Source organism: Lepidochelys olivacea (assembly GCF_965140295.1).
Source record: "Lepidochelys olivacea isolate rLepOli2 genome assembly, chromosome: 5".
NCBI lineage: Eukaryota > Metazoa > Chordata > Testudines > Cheloniidae > Lepidochelys > Lepidochelys olivacea.
In genome coordinates, this window is record NC_140415.1 from 102,308,060 (window position 1) to 102,327,592 (window position 19,533).

A 19,533-nucleotide genomic window follows, 5' to 3' on the forward strand; every position below is an offset into this window, starting at 1 on the left:
AGGACCGGGCCCTGCTATCTCTTCCCCTTCCCCCCAGCTGTCCTGCTCCCTGGGTCGCTTCCCCAGCTCCATGACAGAATAACTTGCAGTGGACTTGTTTGAGAGATATAGCTTTAGGTTTAGCAGAAGACTGTCCTATGAAGACTAGCTGCTACACCCTGACCTCACTATCAAATAACTACAGAAGCGTAATAGATAGTAGTGATGACTTGCAGCTTTGCTGCTCAAGTTTCTGGCTTTCTGGAAAATAGGAGTGAGGGTGGGTGGGAGGGTGAGAGATGCTGGGAGATAGTGTTGATTTGCGTGGGTGGTGAATGGTGGGTGTGTGCTATGGCAAAGGGCTACATGTATTTAGGATATTTTATGTTGCATGGGTGAGGCAGATGAGCCAAGTAATAATCTACCATCTGTGTAGTCTCCCTCATACAGCAAATTAAATTGTTTCATTAGCTGTAGAGTAAAAGTGGTGATTGGTTGAGTCACCTCTAACATCACAATGGGCAGGGACTCTTGTAATTGTAAAGTGACAATGGCTGAGAACATAAAAATGGGATAGTAACAGATTACGAATCCATGATGATTGAACTTGGTGATTATTCTGAACAGAACTGATCCTTGATCCTTTGAAAGAAAAGTAAGCATGCTTATTTTTTATGGTTGGTGATCGCTATTGTGTACATTTTTCTTTCACTACAAAGCTACAGTAATTGTCTGCTTTGTGTCTTTGTTTTTCTCAACAGTTCAGGACGGCAACTAAGTGAAGTCTTCATTCAGCTCCCATCTAGGAAAGAATTGCCAGAATATTATGAGTTAATTAGGAAGCCAGTGGACTTCAAAAAAATAAAGGTAGGCATCTTAATTGGGAGACGGCATTTCTTCATACCTTTTCATTCTGGTCGTAGAAATATTGGGGCTGTCCATTTAATCGCCACCAAATTGTGATCTGTTTGGACATTACAAATTTGCATATGTTCTGAAGCCTAGATTTTAAACACGGAATTACCATCTAATGCATGGCCAAAACCTGAGTGCCCAAAATCTTGTGGCCAACGGTTGCTCTGCAGCACCCTTCCTCAGTTTCCCCCCTCTTCCTTGGGCACCAAAGATCCACCTCACCCTTGTTTCAGGGGCCAATTGAGGTGACTTTGTTCTTCACCATACATGACATACCAGGGCTGCTTCTCAGATGAACAAGCACTCATGGCTATGTCTGGTCGCCTATATGTAGGTTTATTTGTCCAACCATAAGCATATTAGAGACAAAAACAGTTCCTCAGGTCACCCTTTGTCCTAGGGTTTCACAGCTTTTCCTCTCAGGGTTCTCTGGTAATCCCGCTTCTTGTAGCTTCGCAGTCTCAGCCAGCAGCCCTTCTTAATCAGCTATCTCTGTTCCTCTTGTGGAACACTGGCAACCTTCTGGAATATCATCCTTCTAAATCTGAATCAACTTCTGGAGTAGCCGGGCTACATCCAGATACTGTTAGGTATGTGGGGAGATAGTGTAAGCAATCCATTGAACCTCTGTGGCCAGGAGGATCCATGCTGTATCCATATACTGTATCCATGCCCCTGGCACTCCCACAAATTCCCTCCCCATTTCCCATCTCCCTAGTGAGCTGAAGATACCTGGTATTAATCTGTTTTCTTACACACAGCAGTGCAGATTCTCTGCTGGTTTTGTCCCTTCAGCTCCACACAGCAGTTGCATAACTTTACTTTGCTTTTTGTCCTTACACGGCTTAGAACTGTGTCCTATTTTAGACATTTCTTTCTAAAAAAATAAATAAAATCAGGCAATATCTGTCACTCCACATAGTTATGACATTTCTCGTAGAGGTTTCTAATATTAATGCATTCATATTTGTATTCAAGATTACAATGCAGTGTTAACCAACTGTCCTGTCTTTTTCTTGTCTCTTTTTCTTCCCCTTTTTAAAAAAAAAAAAAAAAAACAATAGGAAAGAATTCGTAACCATAAGTACCGTAGCCTTGGTGACTTGGAAAAAGATGTCATGTTGCTGTGTCACAATGCTCAGACATTCAACTTGGAGGGATCGCAGGTCTGATTGAAATCACATATGCATTTGTGTTAAAATTAAGCATACATGTATTTTTCATTTATTTTCCATTGTGTTTAGTGCTTTATCTGTGAATTTCTGTTGTTGCTCAGTGATAACTCTGTGTATAAGACCTCTGTTAAAATTCTGTTTGAATTGTGATAGACGCAAAGGCCCAAATGCTCTTCTGCATATAGTATGCACTGGACACAATTGGAGGAAAAGGGCCACAAAGGAGCTGGTTGTAGTTCCCCGATTCTGGGTACAGTTCTGTGCTGGCCCTGGCATAGTTTAGAACAGTCACAGGCCTGTTCTAATGTACACTAAATGGCTGTGGCCCTAAGGATCCTTTTATCACCTTGGGATCACTAGAGTGCAGCGAGGATGCCGAGGAATTGTACAGCAGCTGATTCATTGCCAGCTGGGCACTACATCCCCCGCCCCTCTAGTGGAAGAATCTTCTGCTGAGGAAAACCAGTTTATGGCCACTTAGTGCCATTGGAGATATGTGCTTTGTGGTCTCTGTACATTGCAGTCCATTTGTGCTGTGAAGATATTCCCTTACTGGTATTGCTGGTTGATGAAGGACATCCATTTTGAAAGACTGTATTAATGAATTCCCCCTGAATTGCTAAAGTCCAGAGAATGGATCACTTATGTCAATTCTATAGGTCTCTCATCTCAGGCAGGTGTAGTATGCAGGATTTGGCTGGGTATGGATTTATGCATAGGTCTGTGTTCTGCCAATGAATGCAAGACATAAAGGTAAATGGTGATCCTAGTAGAAAGAATACAGAAAGTCTGGGTGACAGATGAGAAGACTGAAATACTCCATTAATTCTATGTGAAATTCACTTATAAAACAATAAGGGCCCAATCTTCTAGGGGATAAGGCTTGCTAGAATAGTCAGGAGGGCATTAAACAAATAACAAAGGGGAAGATGGGGGTAAGAGATGAGCACTTGTTTAGAACAATTTCAAGATCTTGAGAAGAGAATTAATCCAGGCACCAAGAGACATGAAGAGAAGAAAATTTTTAATTGCCTATACACTGACTGTAGGGTCCTGGGTAAGAGACAAGAGGAATTGGAATTACTCATTTGTGAGCATAAATTCGACCTAGTTAGTATTATTGAAACTAGCGGCAAGAGTTTCATGACTGAAATGTTAATCACTGACTATTTCCTATTTAGGAAGGATCAGATGGGCAGAAAAGGAGACCAAAAGGCATTCTATCAAAATAGCATTACCTGTTTCCAAGTCACTGACAACTCGGAAGCCAATTATCTTGCATGCTTGTGGATCAGTTTCCTAATAGATAAGGCACAATATGGGGTACAAGTTGGTGTCTGCTGCGGCCACCAATTCGCACTGGCTCCTTAAACGTCTATCTATAACAGTGGTAGGCAACCTGCAGCCCACAGGCCGCCAGACAGTTTGTTTACGTTTGCACGGCCGCCCGCAGCTCCCAGTGGCCGCGGTTCACCGTTTCCTGCCAATGGGAGCTGCGGGAAGCGGCGCAGGCTGCAGGGACGTGCTGGCCGCCACTTCCCGCAGCTCTCTTTGGCTGGGAACAGCCAACCATGGGCACTGGGTGGTGCAGGCGGCCGAGCAAATGTGAACAAACTGTCTCGTGACCTGCCAGTGGATTACCCTGACGGGCCACAGGTTGCCCACCACTGATAAAGCTGCATTGTTATGGGGGATTACAATGTGAGGGTCTAATGTTCGATGTCTTGTGTTGTCAGCACTAAAATGTCCCTGGAATTTCTGAAAATTATAACAATTTCCTTACTCAGAAGTGTTGCATCCAATACTGGGAAATTCTGTCTTAGGTTTATTCTTGACAGATTAAGAGGAATTGATCTCAGATCTATACATTAGTGGTGCTTAGATGCTAGTGATCATGACTTGTTTACATTTGTTTTGTGCAAACAGAATAAAGTCCAAACCGGTAAAATATATATACGTAAAAGGCCAGTTTCACAAAGCTAACAACGGATTTGAGCCAAATTGTCTGGAAGAAAGAATCTAAAGAGAAAAATGTGAAAATTGGGAATGGTTCAGGAATATTTTACTAGAGGCCCAAAAAACCATAATTAAGGAAGAAGGCTACTCTGTTAAAAAGTCATCCCGGCTTAGAGGAAGAGTTAAAGCAACTATAAATTTATATATATATTTTTGTTTATATATAACAACAAATGGAAAAAAGGACACAAGGAAGACTCAGTGACTAGCACAGTTAAAGACAATAAGGAGGAGTTTAAGTATATTGGGAATGAACAAAATCCTAACAATGGTATTGGTCCATAAATAGATGGAAATGGTAGAAATGTCCATAATAAATAATGCAGAAAAAGAGAAAAGGTGCTCAATAAATATTTCTGTTCTGTATTTGGGCAAAAAGTAGGATGTATTCATGTCATGATGATGATTAAATACTCTCCATTTCAACAATAACTCAGGAGAATGTTAAACAGCAGCTTCTAAAGATAGATATTTTTAAATCACCAGGTCCATATAATTGGCATACAAGAGTTTTTAAAAGAGCTGTCCAAGGAGCTTCCTGGACTGTTAATGTTGACTTTCAATAAATCTTGGAAAATTGGGGAAGTTCTAGAGAACTGAAAGAAAATTATTATGCCAGTATTTTACAGGGTAGACAGGGGTGACCTTTATAATTAAAGGCCTGTCAGCCTGACATCAATTTTGGGCAAAATAATGAAACTGCTGATACAGGATTCAACTAATAAAAGTATTAAAGAAGTATAATATAATAAATGCAAATCAGTATGGGTTTATGGAAAATAGATCTTGTCAAACTAACCTGATACGTTTTTGATGAGATTCCAAATTTGGCTGATAAGGTGAATAGTATTGATGAAATACACTTAGGGCATGTCTTCACTAGCACCGTTAAAGTGCTGCCGCGGCAATGCTTTAACGTGGCTTGTGCAGTCGTGGCAGAGTGCTGGGAGAGAGCTCTCCCAGCGAGCTAGAAAAACCCACCTCCACGAGGGGAATAGCTACCACTCCCAGCGCTGGTGCACTGTCTACACTGGCGCTTCACAGCGCTGAAAGTTGCAGGGCTCAGGGGGGTGTTTTTTCACTCTCCTGAGCGAGAAAGGTGCAGCGCTGTAAAGTGCCAGTGTAGACAAGCCCTTAGACTTCTCGTAGGCATTTGACTTGGTACTGTCTAACCTGGCACACTTTAAATGGATTCAAAACTGGCTACCTGACGGGTCTCAAAATGTAATTGTAAATGTGTAATCACCACTGAGCAGATATGTTTCTAGTGGGGGGGTCCCGCAGGGATCAGTTCTTGGCCCTATACTAGTTAATATTTTTATCAGTGATGTGGAAGAAAACATAAAAGCATCACTGACAAAATTTGCGGATGACCCAAAGTTTCGGGGAGTGGTAAATAATGAAGAGGGAAGGTCACTGAAGAGGGAAGGTCACTGATGCAGAGCGATCTAGTCACTTGGTAAACTGGGCATAAGCAAACAATATACATTTCCATACAGCCAAATGTAAAGTGTTAAATCTAGACACAAATAACGCAGGCCATACTTACAGATTGGGGCAGAGGTGGGCAAACTACGGTCTGCGGGCCACGTCAGGCCCACGGGACCCTCTTGCCCAGCCCTTGACCTTGGCCTGGGAGGCTCGCCCCCTCCCCCGCAGCTTCAGCATGCTGCGCCACGCTCTGGGCGGCCGGGCAGCGCAGTTGCAGAGCCGCGGCCTGACCCAGTGTTCTGGGTGGCGCGGCTGTAACGCCAACAGCCACCAGCGCTCCAGGCAGCGTGGTAAGGGGACTCTATCCTGGGAAGCAGTAACTGAAAAATACTTGAGGGTCATGGGAATCAGCTGAACATGAGCTCCCACTGCAACACTGTGGCTAAGAGGACTAATGAGATCCTTGGATGTATTAACAGGGGAATATTGAGAAGGGGTAGAAAGGTTATGTAATTTCTGTATTTAGCACTGGTGTCAACAGTTCTGTGTCCAGTTCTGGTATCAACAGTTCAAGAAAGATGTTGATAAATTGGATAGAGGGTCCAGAGAAGGGCCACAAAAATTATTTAAAGTATTGGAAAACATACCTTATAATGATAGACCCAAGGAGCTCAGCCAAGAGATGGGTAAAGGGTGATTGGTCAGCCTGTAACCACCTACGTGGGGAATAGAAATTTGATAATAGAAGGCTCTTTAATCTAGGAGACACAGGTCTAAACTAAATCAAATGGCTGGATATTGAAGCTAGACATATTCAAACTCGAAATAGGTCACACATTTTGAACAGCGAGGACAACTGTTGGAACAACTGTGGTGGATGCTACATCACTGGAAATATTTAAATTGGATCTTTTGCTAAAGATACGTTCTAGTTCCAACACAAATTAATTCAGGGAAGTCCTATGGCCTGTGTTATACAAGAGGGCAGACTAGATGATCACATTGGTCACTTCTGGCTTTATAATCAGTTAATCTGGTTCCTCTCTCCCTGGGAGTTTTGCCATTGACTTTAGGGGATTTAGAATTTGGCCCAAAGGTAGTAATTTGTTTTGAAGCAAGGTTAATTTTATCTTTCCATATAACAGATTATGATCCAGGCTGTCCTTACCACTTGGCATCAGAACCATTTGAGGCATCAGAGGAGAATTCTGTAGCTTTGGTGATCTTTTGTGTAATGATGCAGTTCATAAACAGTGGGGGTTGTGATAGCTGCCAAAGTCTGCTCTTTGTCTTGCTCACAAACTGTCTATGTCCAATAAAGAGGGACTTGTTAAATAATACAGTGAACTAGTAATAGTGCTAAGGCTCTCAATCATTATGATTAGTAAACCCAATACACCCCACGATACGTTTGTATATATAATCTTATAGTAATTGGTATTAAGTTTGGTCGGGATAAATTTGTTTGTGATTCTAAAGTACCTTTGAGCTATCTGAATAATCCAAGCTAGTGTAGAAATATACATTCAGTTATATACATCACTCCTAAGTTCTGTGTAGCAGCATATACGAGTTCATTTGCAAAGATGATTATGAAGTTTCAGTGCTTCTTTTGCAAGCCATTTAGACTGATATTTTTGTTGTTACTCTGATAAATATATTACAAGTAAGATGTACTCCTCTCTTTCATCGACAAGGTTAAGATGAACACTGATGGACCAAAGTTGCTTAGCAGTCTCAGAAATGTTAATAAAGGAGCGTTTTTATGAATAAGCATTGATGTTTTAGCCTTTTTGTATCCAGTCGGAAGGAGTAAACTGCTTAGCACAGATTCTTTCTATTAGTAATGGACTTCTTAACCATTAAAGATCATTAGTATCAGGATGGTACATTTGTCACTATTAAATATATTGTTAGACTATAATCCGGATCATAGTTATGAAGCTTGTCTTTGAAGGCTCATTCTGAATGCTTCCAAAATAGTTATGATCTAATGGAAATATACTATAGTAGAGCAGTAATGATAATAAACAATCAAAAGAAAAATGGATGCGTACTAGGATGGACTTTTTTCCCTCTAATTGGACATTTAAAAGTTAATACATTGAGGGACTTGTATTTTGTGATGCACTGTCGGCAGGTTTCTTCATTTGGATCATGAAAAATTCAACGTTGGCATTTCTTGTAAAATTCATGCAACAAGCTTCGTTACTCGTCATGAAAAAAAAAGGGCCACTCTCTCTGTGGGTTTGCATAGAAAATAATGTTCCATGCTGTGAATTTTTGGTGAAGCTTGGCTTTCAGTTCTGACATAGGTTTGCTTTCATGTTGCAGATTTATGAGGATTCTATTGTTCTCCAGTCAGTCTTCAAGAGTGCCCGACAGAAGATTGCCAAAGAGGATGAGAGCGAGGATGAAAGCAACGACGATGAGGACGATGAGGAGGAAGATGAGTCAGAGTCAGAATGTAAGTCCCCTGTTCAAATCTGAGAGAGGGAAGGAGGTTTCACTTGGTATTCAGTCGTTCCAGTTTGTATGTGGAAACTGGTTACAGGCTTTCGTTCTTCCATTGGCCATTTTAATGCAAACAGTTCGTTACCAAATTTGCTGTATTGGTTCTCTCAACCCTGACTTTGTTGGCTGGCTGCTCTGTTCTGGCCACATCTCTTAGAACTGTGCCAAAGACTTCAAGCATCTCTAGGCCAAAAAAAAAACCCAACTCAAAACCCACAAAAATTATAGAAATGTTCATTTTTCCTACCTGCCCAGAGAGGACTTACCCATACTGTGAACCAGCTTGCCACTGACTAACTACCTTGTAGTATTTCTTGTGTGCTCTTCTTTCTCTGTTTACATTGGTTGTAAACATATGCTCCTTGCCAGAACTTCTGTTGGAAGACCCAAGCAGAGTTGAAACTCTCAGCAGAAATACTTTTGGATGACTTCCAAAATGATTAGTGAACTGCCAGCTTCTGGTGGAGACCATTTTAATGGCATGTCCCTGTGGCTACTGCTTGCATACAAACCTCTTCTCACATCTTCTGATCACAGCTCTGCTAACCATAGAGAACCCTTATTACTTAGAACACATTGCCTTTAGCAACAACCAGTTACTTTACAGTACATAAAAGGAGATGATTCAGCTGTTTGGAAATAAGTTGATCTTTTGGAATCAGACCCTAGTGCTCTATTCAGAAAGCCACCTACCTGACGATGGCCAATTACCCTATCTGGTATTTGTGTAATTTAAAGCAGCACTACCTGGCTTTAACTAAAAGCAGATACTTTCTATCCACAGACAAGAAAAAATATTTTAAAAATAAAATGCATTCTCTTGCACAGGAGTTTCTCAGAGAGGGATCCCAGAACCAAATGCAGCCTGCAGCTACCCCACTCCCTTTAATTGCATAGTGAGGATGAAGCTTATCAGCTCAAGGAAATGCCATTCTTTATTGAACTACCCAGAAAAATACAAGTACAAGCAAATATCTCTACTTCAGATATTCTAAAGGCATGATAAAGAACACAGAGGGGAAGGGATCTTTTCAGGCTGTTACAGGAAGAGAATGTTCATTAACAGAGAGATTGTGTTAAGAAGCTGTGTAGTGGTCCTAGACAACTAATTTCTGTATTTTGAATGAGAAACGGGAGAGAGAGGAAAATACAGTAGAACGTCAGAGTTATCAATGCCTCGGGAATGGGGTTGTTCATAACTCTGAACAAAACGTTATGGTTGTTCTTTCAAAAGTTTACTACGGAACATTGACTTAATACAGCTTTGAAACTTTACTATGTAGAATAAAATGGTACTTTTAACCATCTTAAATTGAATGAAAAAGCACAGAAACAGATTCCTTACTTTTGTCAAATGTTTTTTTTTTAAACTTCACCTGATTGCGTACTTTCAATTCCAAATGAGGTTCATAACTCCAGTGTTCACAACTCTGAGATTCTACTGTAATAACAGCGGTTACATTCATGTCAATTTTTGCAGCAAAATCTGTGAAAGTGAAAATCAAACTGAATAAGAAGGATGAGAAAAGCCGGGACAAAGGGAAAGGCAAAAAGCGGCAAAGCCGGGTAAAAGCCAAGCCTGTCGTGAGTGATGATGACAGTGATGAAGATCAAGATGAAAATGTAAGTTTTAATCACTAAGGCAGTGGAAATAGTTGCAGCTATCGCTCTTCTCCCCCATTCTACCCATTATTACGACTTTCGATTCTTTGTATATAGAAATATTAAGCAAACTTGTGCATCAAAGTTTGCTTGAGAGAGATTGGGCCCCCTGAATTCTAAAAAGACTTGAAAGAAATCCACAAAGAACTTACACTCTTATACAAAACCTCTGTAGTGGGGAAAAGAACTTTGCTGTGAATCTTGCAAAGGAGACCTTTACAACTTTTCTTTTAACCAGCCTTTGGAAATAGGAGTTAGTGTTAAATAATGAAGGCACAGAAGTGTCTTAACACAGGCAGTTTTGGAGCTTGTTTTTCAGATGTTCAGGCTTTCCTTTGCACTTCTGAAATTCAAAAATGGGGCACACAAGATTTGCTCACTTTCACCCGTATCTCCAAAATGCTAAGTATTATGAATTTACCATAGATGTTTCCATTCATTCCAAGACACTAGGGCAACATTTGCCAAACTTTTTTAACAAGTTTGCTGGGCAGACAGAAAGGAACTAATGTTTCCTGACACTGTGTTTTCTCCAGCTCTTCCCTCCTCTGAAGAGACTCACAGCAATGAGCATGAAATGTCATGGAGCAGAAATATACACACTGTGGCACCTTTCCTAAGGCAATCCTGATTTGTCAATTTAACTATTGTTTTTCTTCTTCCTATTGTATCACAATCCAAAGAATCGCTGGCAAAAAATCTCTGACCTTTTTTTTGTCTCTTACTTGCAGGACCAGTCAGAAGCAAGTGGAAGTGACGATGAGTGATCCATAGGGTTTAATCTCTTCCCCCCCGCCCCCCATTCCCTTCTGTCATTTTATACCCAGTGAATTCATTTTGTCAGATAGACATTGGGTTGTTTCTGTAGTCTCATCTTCTATAAACTAGCTTTAGGATAGTGCCAGACAAACAAGGATATCATGGTGTAAAAAAGGAAAAAAAATTGTAACATATTGTGACCAAATGGGCCTCAAAAGATTTAAAAAAAAAAAAGAAAGGAAAAAAAAAAAGCTTTTGATGGAAAAATGTCGGTTGATAGTATATTTCTATGGGTTTGGGTTTAGCTTGGTAATGGTTTGATTGTGCCTGGTTTTATCATTTGATGAGATGCTTTTGAATGGCATCAAAAAGACGAAAAAATGTCTTTTGTAGCATTGATAACCAGGAGAAACCATGAAAAGCTGCTGGTTATTTTATTTTTCATCAGGCAGTTTTCAAGGTTTTTATTCTGTTTTTTTTTTTCTACACTGTGGTACATATATGCAACATTGTTTAAAAGCTTATAAATGTACAATAGTTAGCCTCCACCCCACCCTGTCCGTATGCATTTTTTCCACCTTATGCTCTATCTCGAGAAAAAAATGCTTTTCAAATTCTATAAAATTTATGTCTATTGTAAACTTTGCTTTTCTCTCTCTCTCTCTCTCTCTCTCTCTCTCGATTTTAAAAAAAGTTGGATTGAAAAATGCTATTGAATATTGCAATCTATGTAGTGTAATGGATGGCTTCTTTCATCAAACTGACCTTTTATGTTACCAATGTGGATTATCACCTTTTCCCTAAAGTGTACTTAATCTTTGCTTTCTTTGCACAATGTCTTTGGTTGCAAGTCATAAGCCTGAGGCAAATAAAATTCCAGTAATTTTGAAGAATGTGGTGTTGGTGCTTTCATAATAAAGAAATAATTTAGCTCTGTAAATATGTGCCTTGTGTTATGAGTGCAGGAGACCATAAAAATACCTTTTTACTATGGTTGCATGAGTGTTCCCAGTATTTAGACCTAAGCTACTCTGTTCTAAACAGGTAACAATAAGAGAGCTTATTTGCATTAGGCAGAAATATCTGTATAAAGAAATACAGTATATTAAAAAACATAACGTAAAACATCAGTGTAATTCAAAACGCTAACCAGGACTCAAGCGACAAAGCTTGTCGTGATAATGCCCAATAAAATAAACACGCTGTTTCCTTTCTTCTAAAAAATGTCCATGTCTAGTGGAAGCAAATAGAATTCGCTGATTTCCTAAGAAATCAATCCAGCCATTGATGTCTCTTCATTTTCTTCACCATATGTCACCTGGAGATTTCAGCTATAGATTTTGAGTTTAAAGATTGTATGTCGAACTCTGGGAAGGACTGAAACCTTTACCTCACGGGAGGATATTTTTGCCTTACCCTGTCCACGCACTCCTTATCTGTCAGGCCTGATCCTCCTCAGAGATGTTTCAACACCAGACTAAGGGTATGTCTTCACTACAGAATTAGGTCAATTTTATAGAAGTATATTTTTAGAAATCGATTTTATACAGTCGATTGTGTATGTCCCCACTAAGCGCATTAAGTCGGTGGAGTACATCCTCACTACCGTGGCTAGCGTCAACTCACGGAGTGGTGCACTGTGGGTAGCTATCCCACAGTTCTTACAGTCGCCGCTGCCCATTGGAATTCTGGGTTAAGCTCCTAATGCCTGATGGGGCAAAAACATTGTTGCAGGTGGTTTTGGGTACATGTCATCAGTCTCCCCTCCCTCCTTCCCTCTGTGAAAGCAACTGAAGACAATCATTTCTCACCTTTTTCCCTGGGTTTCCTGTGCAGACGCCATAGCACAGCAAGCATGGAGCCCACTCAGCTCACCGCTGCTGTTGGGAGCATTGTAAACACCTCGCGCATTATACTGCAGTATGTGCAGAACCTGGCTAAGAGATGCCAGCACAAGGATGATTGTGATGAGGACATGGACACAGACATTCCTGAAAGCACGGACTGTGGCAATTGGGACATCATGGCGGCAGTGGGGCTGGTTGATACAGTGGAACACCGATTCTGGGCCCGGCAACAAGCACAGACTGGTGGGACTGCATAGTCTTGTAGGTATGGGATGATTCCAGGTGGCTGTGAAACTTTCGCATGCATAAGGCCACTTTCCTGGAAATCTGTGAGTTGCTTTCCCCCACCCTGAAGTGCAGGAATACCAAGATGAGAGCTGCCCTGACAGTTGAGAAGCAAGTGGCGATAGCCCTGTGGAAGCTTGCAACACCTGACTGCTACCAGTCAGTCGGGAATCAATTTGGAGTGAGCAAATCTACTGTGGGGACTGCTGTGATTCAAGTAGCCAATGCAATCACTGACATTCTGCTATCAAAGGTAGTCACTCTGGGAAATGTGCAGGTCATAGTGGATGCTTTGCTGCAATGGGTTTCCCTAACTGTAGTGGGGCAATAGACGAAATGCATATCCCTATCTTGGCACCGGACCACCTTGCCAACCAGTACATAAACCACAAGGGGTACTTCTCAATGGTGCTGCAAGCACTGGTGGATCACAAGGGACGTTTCACTGACATCAGCATGGGATGGCCAGGAAAGGTGCATGATGCTCACATCTTTAGGAACTCCAGAGCAGCTGCAGGAAGGGACTTACGGTACTTCCCAGACCAGAAAATTACTGTTGGGGATGTTGAAATACCAATAGTTATCGTTGGAGACCCAGCCTACCCCTTGCTTCCATGGCTCATGAAGCCATACACCTGGACAGTAGTAAGGAGCAGTTCAACTATAGGCTGAGCAAGTGCAGAATGGTGGTAGAATTTGCCTTTGGACATATAAAAGCACGCTGGTGCTGTTTGCTGACTAGGTTAGACCTCAGTGCAACCAATATTCCCATTGTTATTACTGCTTGCTGTGTGCTACATAATATCTGTGAGAGTAAGTGGGAGACGTTTATGGTGGGGTGGGAGGTTGAGGCAAATCACCTGGCTGCCAATTTTGAACAGCCAGACACCAGGGCGATTAGAAGAGCACAGGTAGGCACACTGCGCATCAGAGAGACTTTGAAAACCAGTTTCATGACTGGGCAGGCTACGGTGTGACAGTTGTGTGTGTTTCTCCTTGATGCAAACCCCGCCCCCTTTGTTGATTTTAATTCCCTGTAAGCCAACCACCACCACCCCTTTGATCACAGCTAGCAAAGGAAATAAAGTAACTATTGTTTTGAAACCATGCATTCTTTCTCTATTCATTTTTTAAAAAGTGAGATAACTGACAAGGTAGCCCGGGTGAGGTAGGGTGGGGTGGGGGAGGAAGGAATGACAAGGGCACATTGCTTATTGTAGCCACACTACAAATCAAAACTGTTTGAATGATAGCCTTCTGTTGCTTGGGCCATCCTCTGAAGTGGAGTGGCTGGGTGCCCGGAGCCTCCCTGCCCCCCCCACATCCTTGGGCATTGGGGTTAGGAGGATATGGAACTGGCGGGAGAGGGTAGGCGGTTGTACAGTGGATGCAGTGGCGGTCTGTGCTCTTGTTGGCTTTCCTGCAGCTCCACCAGACACCTGAGCATGTCCGTTTGCTCCCCCATTAGCCTCAGCATTGCATCCTGCCTCTTCTCATCACGCTCACTTAATGCTTTCCTGGACTCTTCCACTGAATGCCTCCCTGCATTCAGTTGTTCCCAATCAGTGCAGGAGAACTGCATGAGCTCGGAAAACATGTCATCGCAAGTGCATTTCTTTCATCTTCTAATCTGCAATAACCTCAGGGACGGAGATGATACAGGGCGCATAGAAACATTTGCACCTGCAGGGGGATAAAAAAGGAGAGTAAAATTTAAGAGGATACATTTCTGAGAACAAATGAATGAAGTAATTCACAGCAGACAGCACATGTGCTTTAGGTACAAGGTCACATTTTGCCTTTTATATTGAGCGCCTGCTGGTATGGTGACACATCACACATGGCTGGGCAACAGAATTCAGTTTCCAGACAGCCATGGTAAGCCACAGGGTACGTGGGTTTGGCTTCTAATGCCTTCATACCATGTGGGAATGTTTTCAAACTGCAGCGTCCTCCTTTCCCATAGCAAGCAATGCCAGTTGAGTTTGCCATTTAAAAGGAGAGGCTGCGGTTTTCGGGTGGATGTGGAGCACACACCTCCCCACACCCTTCCGCATGGCTATTTGGGATGATCCCTTCACCTCTCCCGCCGCTGCGTGGCTATGGGATGATCCCTTTTAGCCAAGTGCAAACAGCCCAGCATGAACGGTGTCCTTTTACTGTTCCCTTACAAAAATTCCCCTATTTCAACCAGGTGACCATGAATGATATCACTCTCCTGAGGCTAACACAGAAAGATAAAGACCGAATGTTGCTTGAATGCGACCAAAACTCAGGACCATTCACTGCCGTGCTTTGTGCTGCAATGATTCCAGACTGCTTGCTACTGGCTTGGTGTGGTAAAGTGTCCTACTGTAGAGGACGAAATAAGGCAGCCCTCCCCAGAAATCTTCTGCAAAGGCTTTCAGAGTATCTCCTGGAGAGCTTCATAGAGATGTCCCTGGAGAATTCCCGCTCCATTCCCAGACACGTTAACAGACTTTTCCAGCAGCTGTACTGGCCGCGAATGCTTCCCAAATCTTCAGGGCAAATCAAACATTAAACACTATTGCTTTTAAACCCTGTACTGTAGTTACAAATGTGTACTCACCAGAGGTGCCTTCTCTGGCTTCAGGGTCGGGGATCCCACCTTGGGAGGGTATTGGCTCCAGGGTGATGAAAAGGTCCTGGCTGCCGGGGAGAATGGATTCACCGCTTGCCTGCTGCGCATTCTCCTCCTCCTCTTCCTCATCCACAAAATCCTCCTCCATGTTGCATGAGACTCCCCCCTTGCAGGGGTCCATGGATAGTAGTGGGGTAGTGGTAGGGTCCCCCCTAGCATGCCATGCAGCTGATCATAGAAGTGGCATGTATGGGGCTCTGACCCAGAGCGACCCTTTGCCTCCTTTGCCTTTTGGTAGGCTTGCCTGAGCTCCTTCACTTTCACGTGGCACAGCTGTATGTCCCTGTCGTAGCCTATGTCCATCATGCCCTGTGCGATTTTGGCATATATATTAGCATTTCTTCTTTTTGATTGGAGTTCTGCCTGCACAGATTCTTCTCCCCATACAGCAATCAGATCCAGTATCTCCCATTCGCTCCATGCTGGAGCTCGTTTGCGATTCTGGGAGGACTGCATGGTCACCTGTGCTGCTGAGCTTGCCACGCTGACCAAACAGGAAATGAAATGCAAAAGATCCCAGGGCTTTTCCTGTGTACCTGGCTAATGCATCCGAGTTAAAAGTGCTGTCCAGAGCCGTCACATTGGAGCACTCTGGGATAGCTCCCAGAGGCCAATACCATCGAATTTGACCCAGCAAGGTTGATTTTAGCGCTACTCCCCTCGCCGGGGAGGAGTACAGAAGTCAATTTTAAGAACCCTTTAGGTCGACGGAACGGGGTTGCTTGTGTAGATGCATTCATTATAAAATCGACCTAACGTGGCTAAATTCGACCTATAGTGTAGACCAGGGCTCAAACACATCAAGAAGAAGAGGATCTTCTTCTACAACATCCACAAGCTAGAGCATTCTTTCACTAGTACTGGTGCTGCTGGCAAATAAAAAACAAAACAAAAATGAGCTTACCTTCTCGTCAGACAAAACCAATGCTTCAGACAAGGCTTCTCCCCCAAGGAGGAGAAGCCCAGACAGATCCCATAGGAGGCCTAGGAGCTGCTTCCCTTCTACCCAGGGGACTGTTGCAGGGCAAGGCATTGGGTACCAAGATGTCTGATCCTTTCTACTGGGCTCCATGGGATCTGTAAATATGACTCCCAGATCTGTGCAGGAATTGGAGCAGTTCTCTTCTCCCAAGTGATACCAACTGGCTCCGTCAGAGCTTGCAGAGGAGGAATTTGAGCCAGCTTCAAGGTTTCTGTCAGGTGTATCATCCTCATCACTTGATGATGCAGTTTCTCCTCCATCGCTTCAGCACCTCATGACCCCAGGCAGTACCAGTCACTTTTGCAGAGGGTGGCAGCAGACCTTCAGAGTCCATAATGCGCAATATAGTCTTCTGGATATTTTTCAATCCTCTGGCCCTAATAGGGTGGTTCTTCCAGTGAATAAGGACATTTTGGAACCCACCAGTATTAGGTTTCAGAGTGGTTGCCAATTTGTCTGTATCAGCAAAATGAGGAGTCCTTGTGGCACCTTAGAGACTAATAAATTTATTTGGGCATAAGCTTTCGTGGGCTATAACCCACTTCATCAGATGCATGGAGTGAAAAATACTGTAGGAAGGTATAAATATACAGCACATGAAAAGATGGGAGTTGCCTTACCAAGTGGGGGTGTGGTCAGTGCTAACGAGGCCAATTCAATCAGTGTGGATATTGCCCATTCCAAACAGTTGACAAGAAGGCATGAGTATCAACAGAGGGAAACCTTGTCTACTCTCACCTTCTTGTCAACTGTTTGGAATGGGCCACATCCACCCTGATTGAATTGGCCTCGTTAGCATGACAAAAAGTAATTTTCCCTCTGTTGATAGTCACCCCTTCTTGTCAACTGCTGGGACTGGGCCACATCCACCCTGACTGAATTGGCCCCATCCACCTGACTTTTTTACCACCAGTGCCCTTACAAACTCCCATGAAAACAACAAAGGATGCAAAGACCCATTTATGCAGCTTCCTCCATCCCTGCTGCTGCTCAACCCCACCCCACACCCAGTGGTTTCTTTTGATGGGATTCTCGAGAACCATATGCCAGTTTTGATGCAGTGCTGTACTGCCCTCCAAATTTTTGGTGGCCATCTTGCCCACTTTGCACACAACTGCAGGGCAATAACAGACAAGTGGGTACTAGAGATTATCCGTTCTAGCTACACAATCAAGTTTATCTCATCTCCTCACCACAAACCCCCTTCCTGGTCCTTTCTCAGGGACTACTCTCATGAGGAAATCTTTCATCAAGAGGTGGACTCTCCGTCAGTGAGTGGCCATAGCATGAGTGCCATCCCAACATCAAGGGAAGGGATTTTACTCCCCATATTTCATAGTTCCCAAGAAAAACAGAGATCGAAGATCAATTCTTTATCTACACCAACTAAATATCTTTATTCACAAAGTAAATTTTTGCCTAGTGACACTGGCATCAATAATTCCCTCCCTGGAGGAGAGCACATGGTTTGCAGCTCTTGACATTAAAGATGCCCACTTTTCTGTGGATAGTCCCCAGTCACACACAAGGTTTCCCAGATTCGAGGTAAGACAAGAGCACAACCAGGTCAGAGTACTCCCATTCGGCTGGTGAAGCACCCAGGGCCTTCACAAAGATCGTCACAGTGGTGTCGGGCCAGGTGAGATGCAACAGCTACACTGTCTTTCCATATCTGGTTTGACCTGCCCTTTGTCCAGTTAGTGACCCTATTCTTACTCCACCATGACATAACTGGGGATCTGTGTAAACAATGAAAAGTCCACTTTTCCAGTTTTGACTGCTACCAAAATTATACATTTCATAAACATGATGTTAGGCTTTTGCTGAGGAGGAGTCTATCTTCTTATGGACAGATTTCAGTCCATAAGTCACCTTCAGACCTTGCACAACAGTCCAGGTCTGTCTTTCTCTGGTAGGCCACATGGCTTCATATATTTATGTAACGCTGCTCACTGGCTTCGTCTCCGTTGCCTGCAAGGCTGGCTCCAGTCTATCTACTCAGTAGACAGGGACAATATGAATACCAAAGTAACAATTCCCCAAAAGGTCAGGCTCTCTCTCATATGGTGGACAAAACCAGAAAAGGTGCAAGCCAAAAGCCCTTTCCTTCCACCCATACGCAGCATAACCATCTTTATGGCTGCATCCCTCATAAGATCGGGAGCCCTCATGGACAATCACAGTGCACCAGACACTTGGTCTCCCAGGAGGCCAGAATGCATATCAGTCTCCTGGAGCTTACCCATATACAGTTCTGTCATATCCACATAATTCCAGATATAACAACCATCTCTTATGTAAACAAACAGAGTGGAGTGAAATCTCTTCCTCTGTGCAAAGAGGCAGTGAATTTATGGAACTGGTACATCAGAAACCACATACGCTCCTGGCAACATACTTACCAGGAATGCAGAATACTCTAGCAGACTATCTCAGCAGGCACCACTCCAGAGATGGCGAGTGAGAAATACAAAATTCAGTCTTGAATGAAATTTCACAGGGTGGAGAACACCGTCTTGGGACCTGTTGGCCTCCAAAGCAAACAAGAAATTCAATTTCTAACTCCAGAGCAGCATTAGGCCAAGACTTTTGTTATCCTGGACAGACCACCTGAGGTACACCTTTCCTCCCATCCCCCTGCTACCTCAGATTCTGCAGAAAATTTGCCATAACAGGGCCAAGGCACCCAACTGGCCCAGGCAATTTTGGTTTCCAGACCTATGAATGTCATCCTATCCTCTCATCAATATATCACCTTTTCTGGATCTGTTAACTCAAAAGAATGGCAGGATCAGACAACCCAACCCAGGCCCTCGTCCTCTCACAGCTTGTTATTTGGATGGGCATTAGACCTAGAATGGTCATATGTCCTTAATCAGAGGCAGGAAAGTCTCCACCAGGAAATGCTATCTAGCTAAATAGAGGCATTTCTGTGCCTGAACACAACAGAAACGGTTATCAGAATTGGCAGGCTTGCCTGCTATTTTAAACTATCTCCTGTCCTCAAGACATCAGGATGTAGTTCACTGCAGGTTCATCTGGCAGCAGTCAGTGCCTTCCATCCCACAGTGAAAGGTCACTCTGTCTTTACTCACCCAATCACAGTTTGTTTCCTGAACGATCTCGTTAGGAGCTTCCCACAAATAGCGAAATCCACTCAACAATGGGACCTGGTACTCTTAGTTCTTACCAGACCACCCTTTGAACTGATGGCCATATGTTCCATGTCCTATCCCTCCATAAAGGTTGCCTTCTAGGTCCTCATCACATTAGCCAGGTGAGTGAATGAACTGGGAGCTATCATGG

The 19,533-nt window shown here is 43.1% G+C and overlaps 1 protein-coding gene and 1 long non-coding RNA gene across 6 annotated transcripts in view; one reads left to right on the forward strand and one right to left on the reverse strand.

Annotated features, from left to right (window-relative positions):
- SMARCA2 (SWI/SNF related BAF chromatin remodeling complex subunit ATPase 2) overlaps window positions 1–11,362 on the forward strand; it is a 182,897-nt gene extending 171,535 nt beyond the window's left edge. For 3 of the 4 annotated variants that reach the window (XM_084628534.1, XM_084628533.1, XM_084628535.1), the window contains exons 30-34: window positions 741–846; window positions 1,959–2,060; window positions 7,851–7,983; window positions 9,511–9,653; window positions 10,424–11,362. In XM_084628534.1, coding sequence (XP_084484660.1) covers window positions 741–846; window positions 1,959–2,060; window positions 7,851–7,983; window positions 9,511–9,653; window positions 10,424–10,459 — 520 coding nt within the window. In that variant the 3' untranslated portion in view covers window positions 10,460–11,362. The remainder of the gene's footprint in view (window positions 1–740; window positions 847–1,958; window positions 2,061–7,850; window positions 7,984–9,510; window positions 9,654–10,423) is intronic. The other variant, XM_084628536.1, reaches the window with a different exon arrangement.
- Window positions 11,363–13,736: 2,374 nt separating this feature from the next.
- Window positions 13,737–19,533, reverse strand: part of LOC311521284 — a 29,797-nt gene continuing 24,000 nt past the window's right edge. For both annotated transcript variants that reach the window (XR_014711845.1, XR_014711846.1), the window contains 2 exons: window positions 18,630–18,758; window positions 13,737–14,266 (listed from right to left, as the gene is read on the reverse strand). This is a non-coding gene — a long non-coding RNA (uncharacterized lncRNA). The remainder of the gene's footprint in view (window positions 14,267–18,629; window positions 18,759–19,533) is intronic.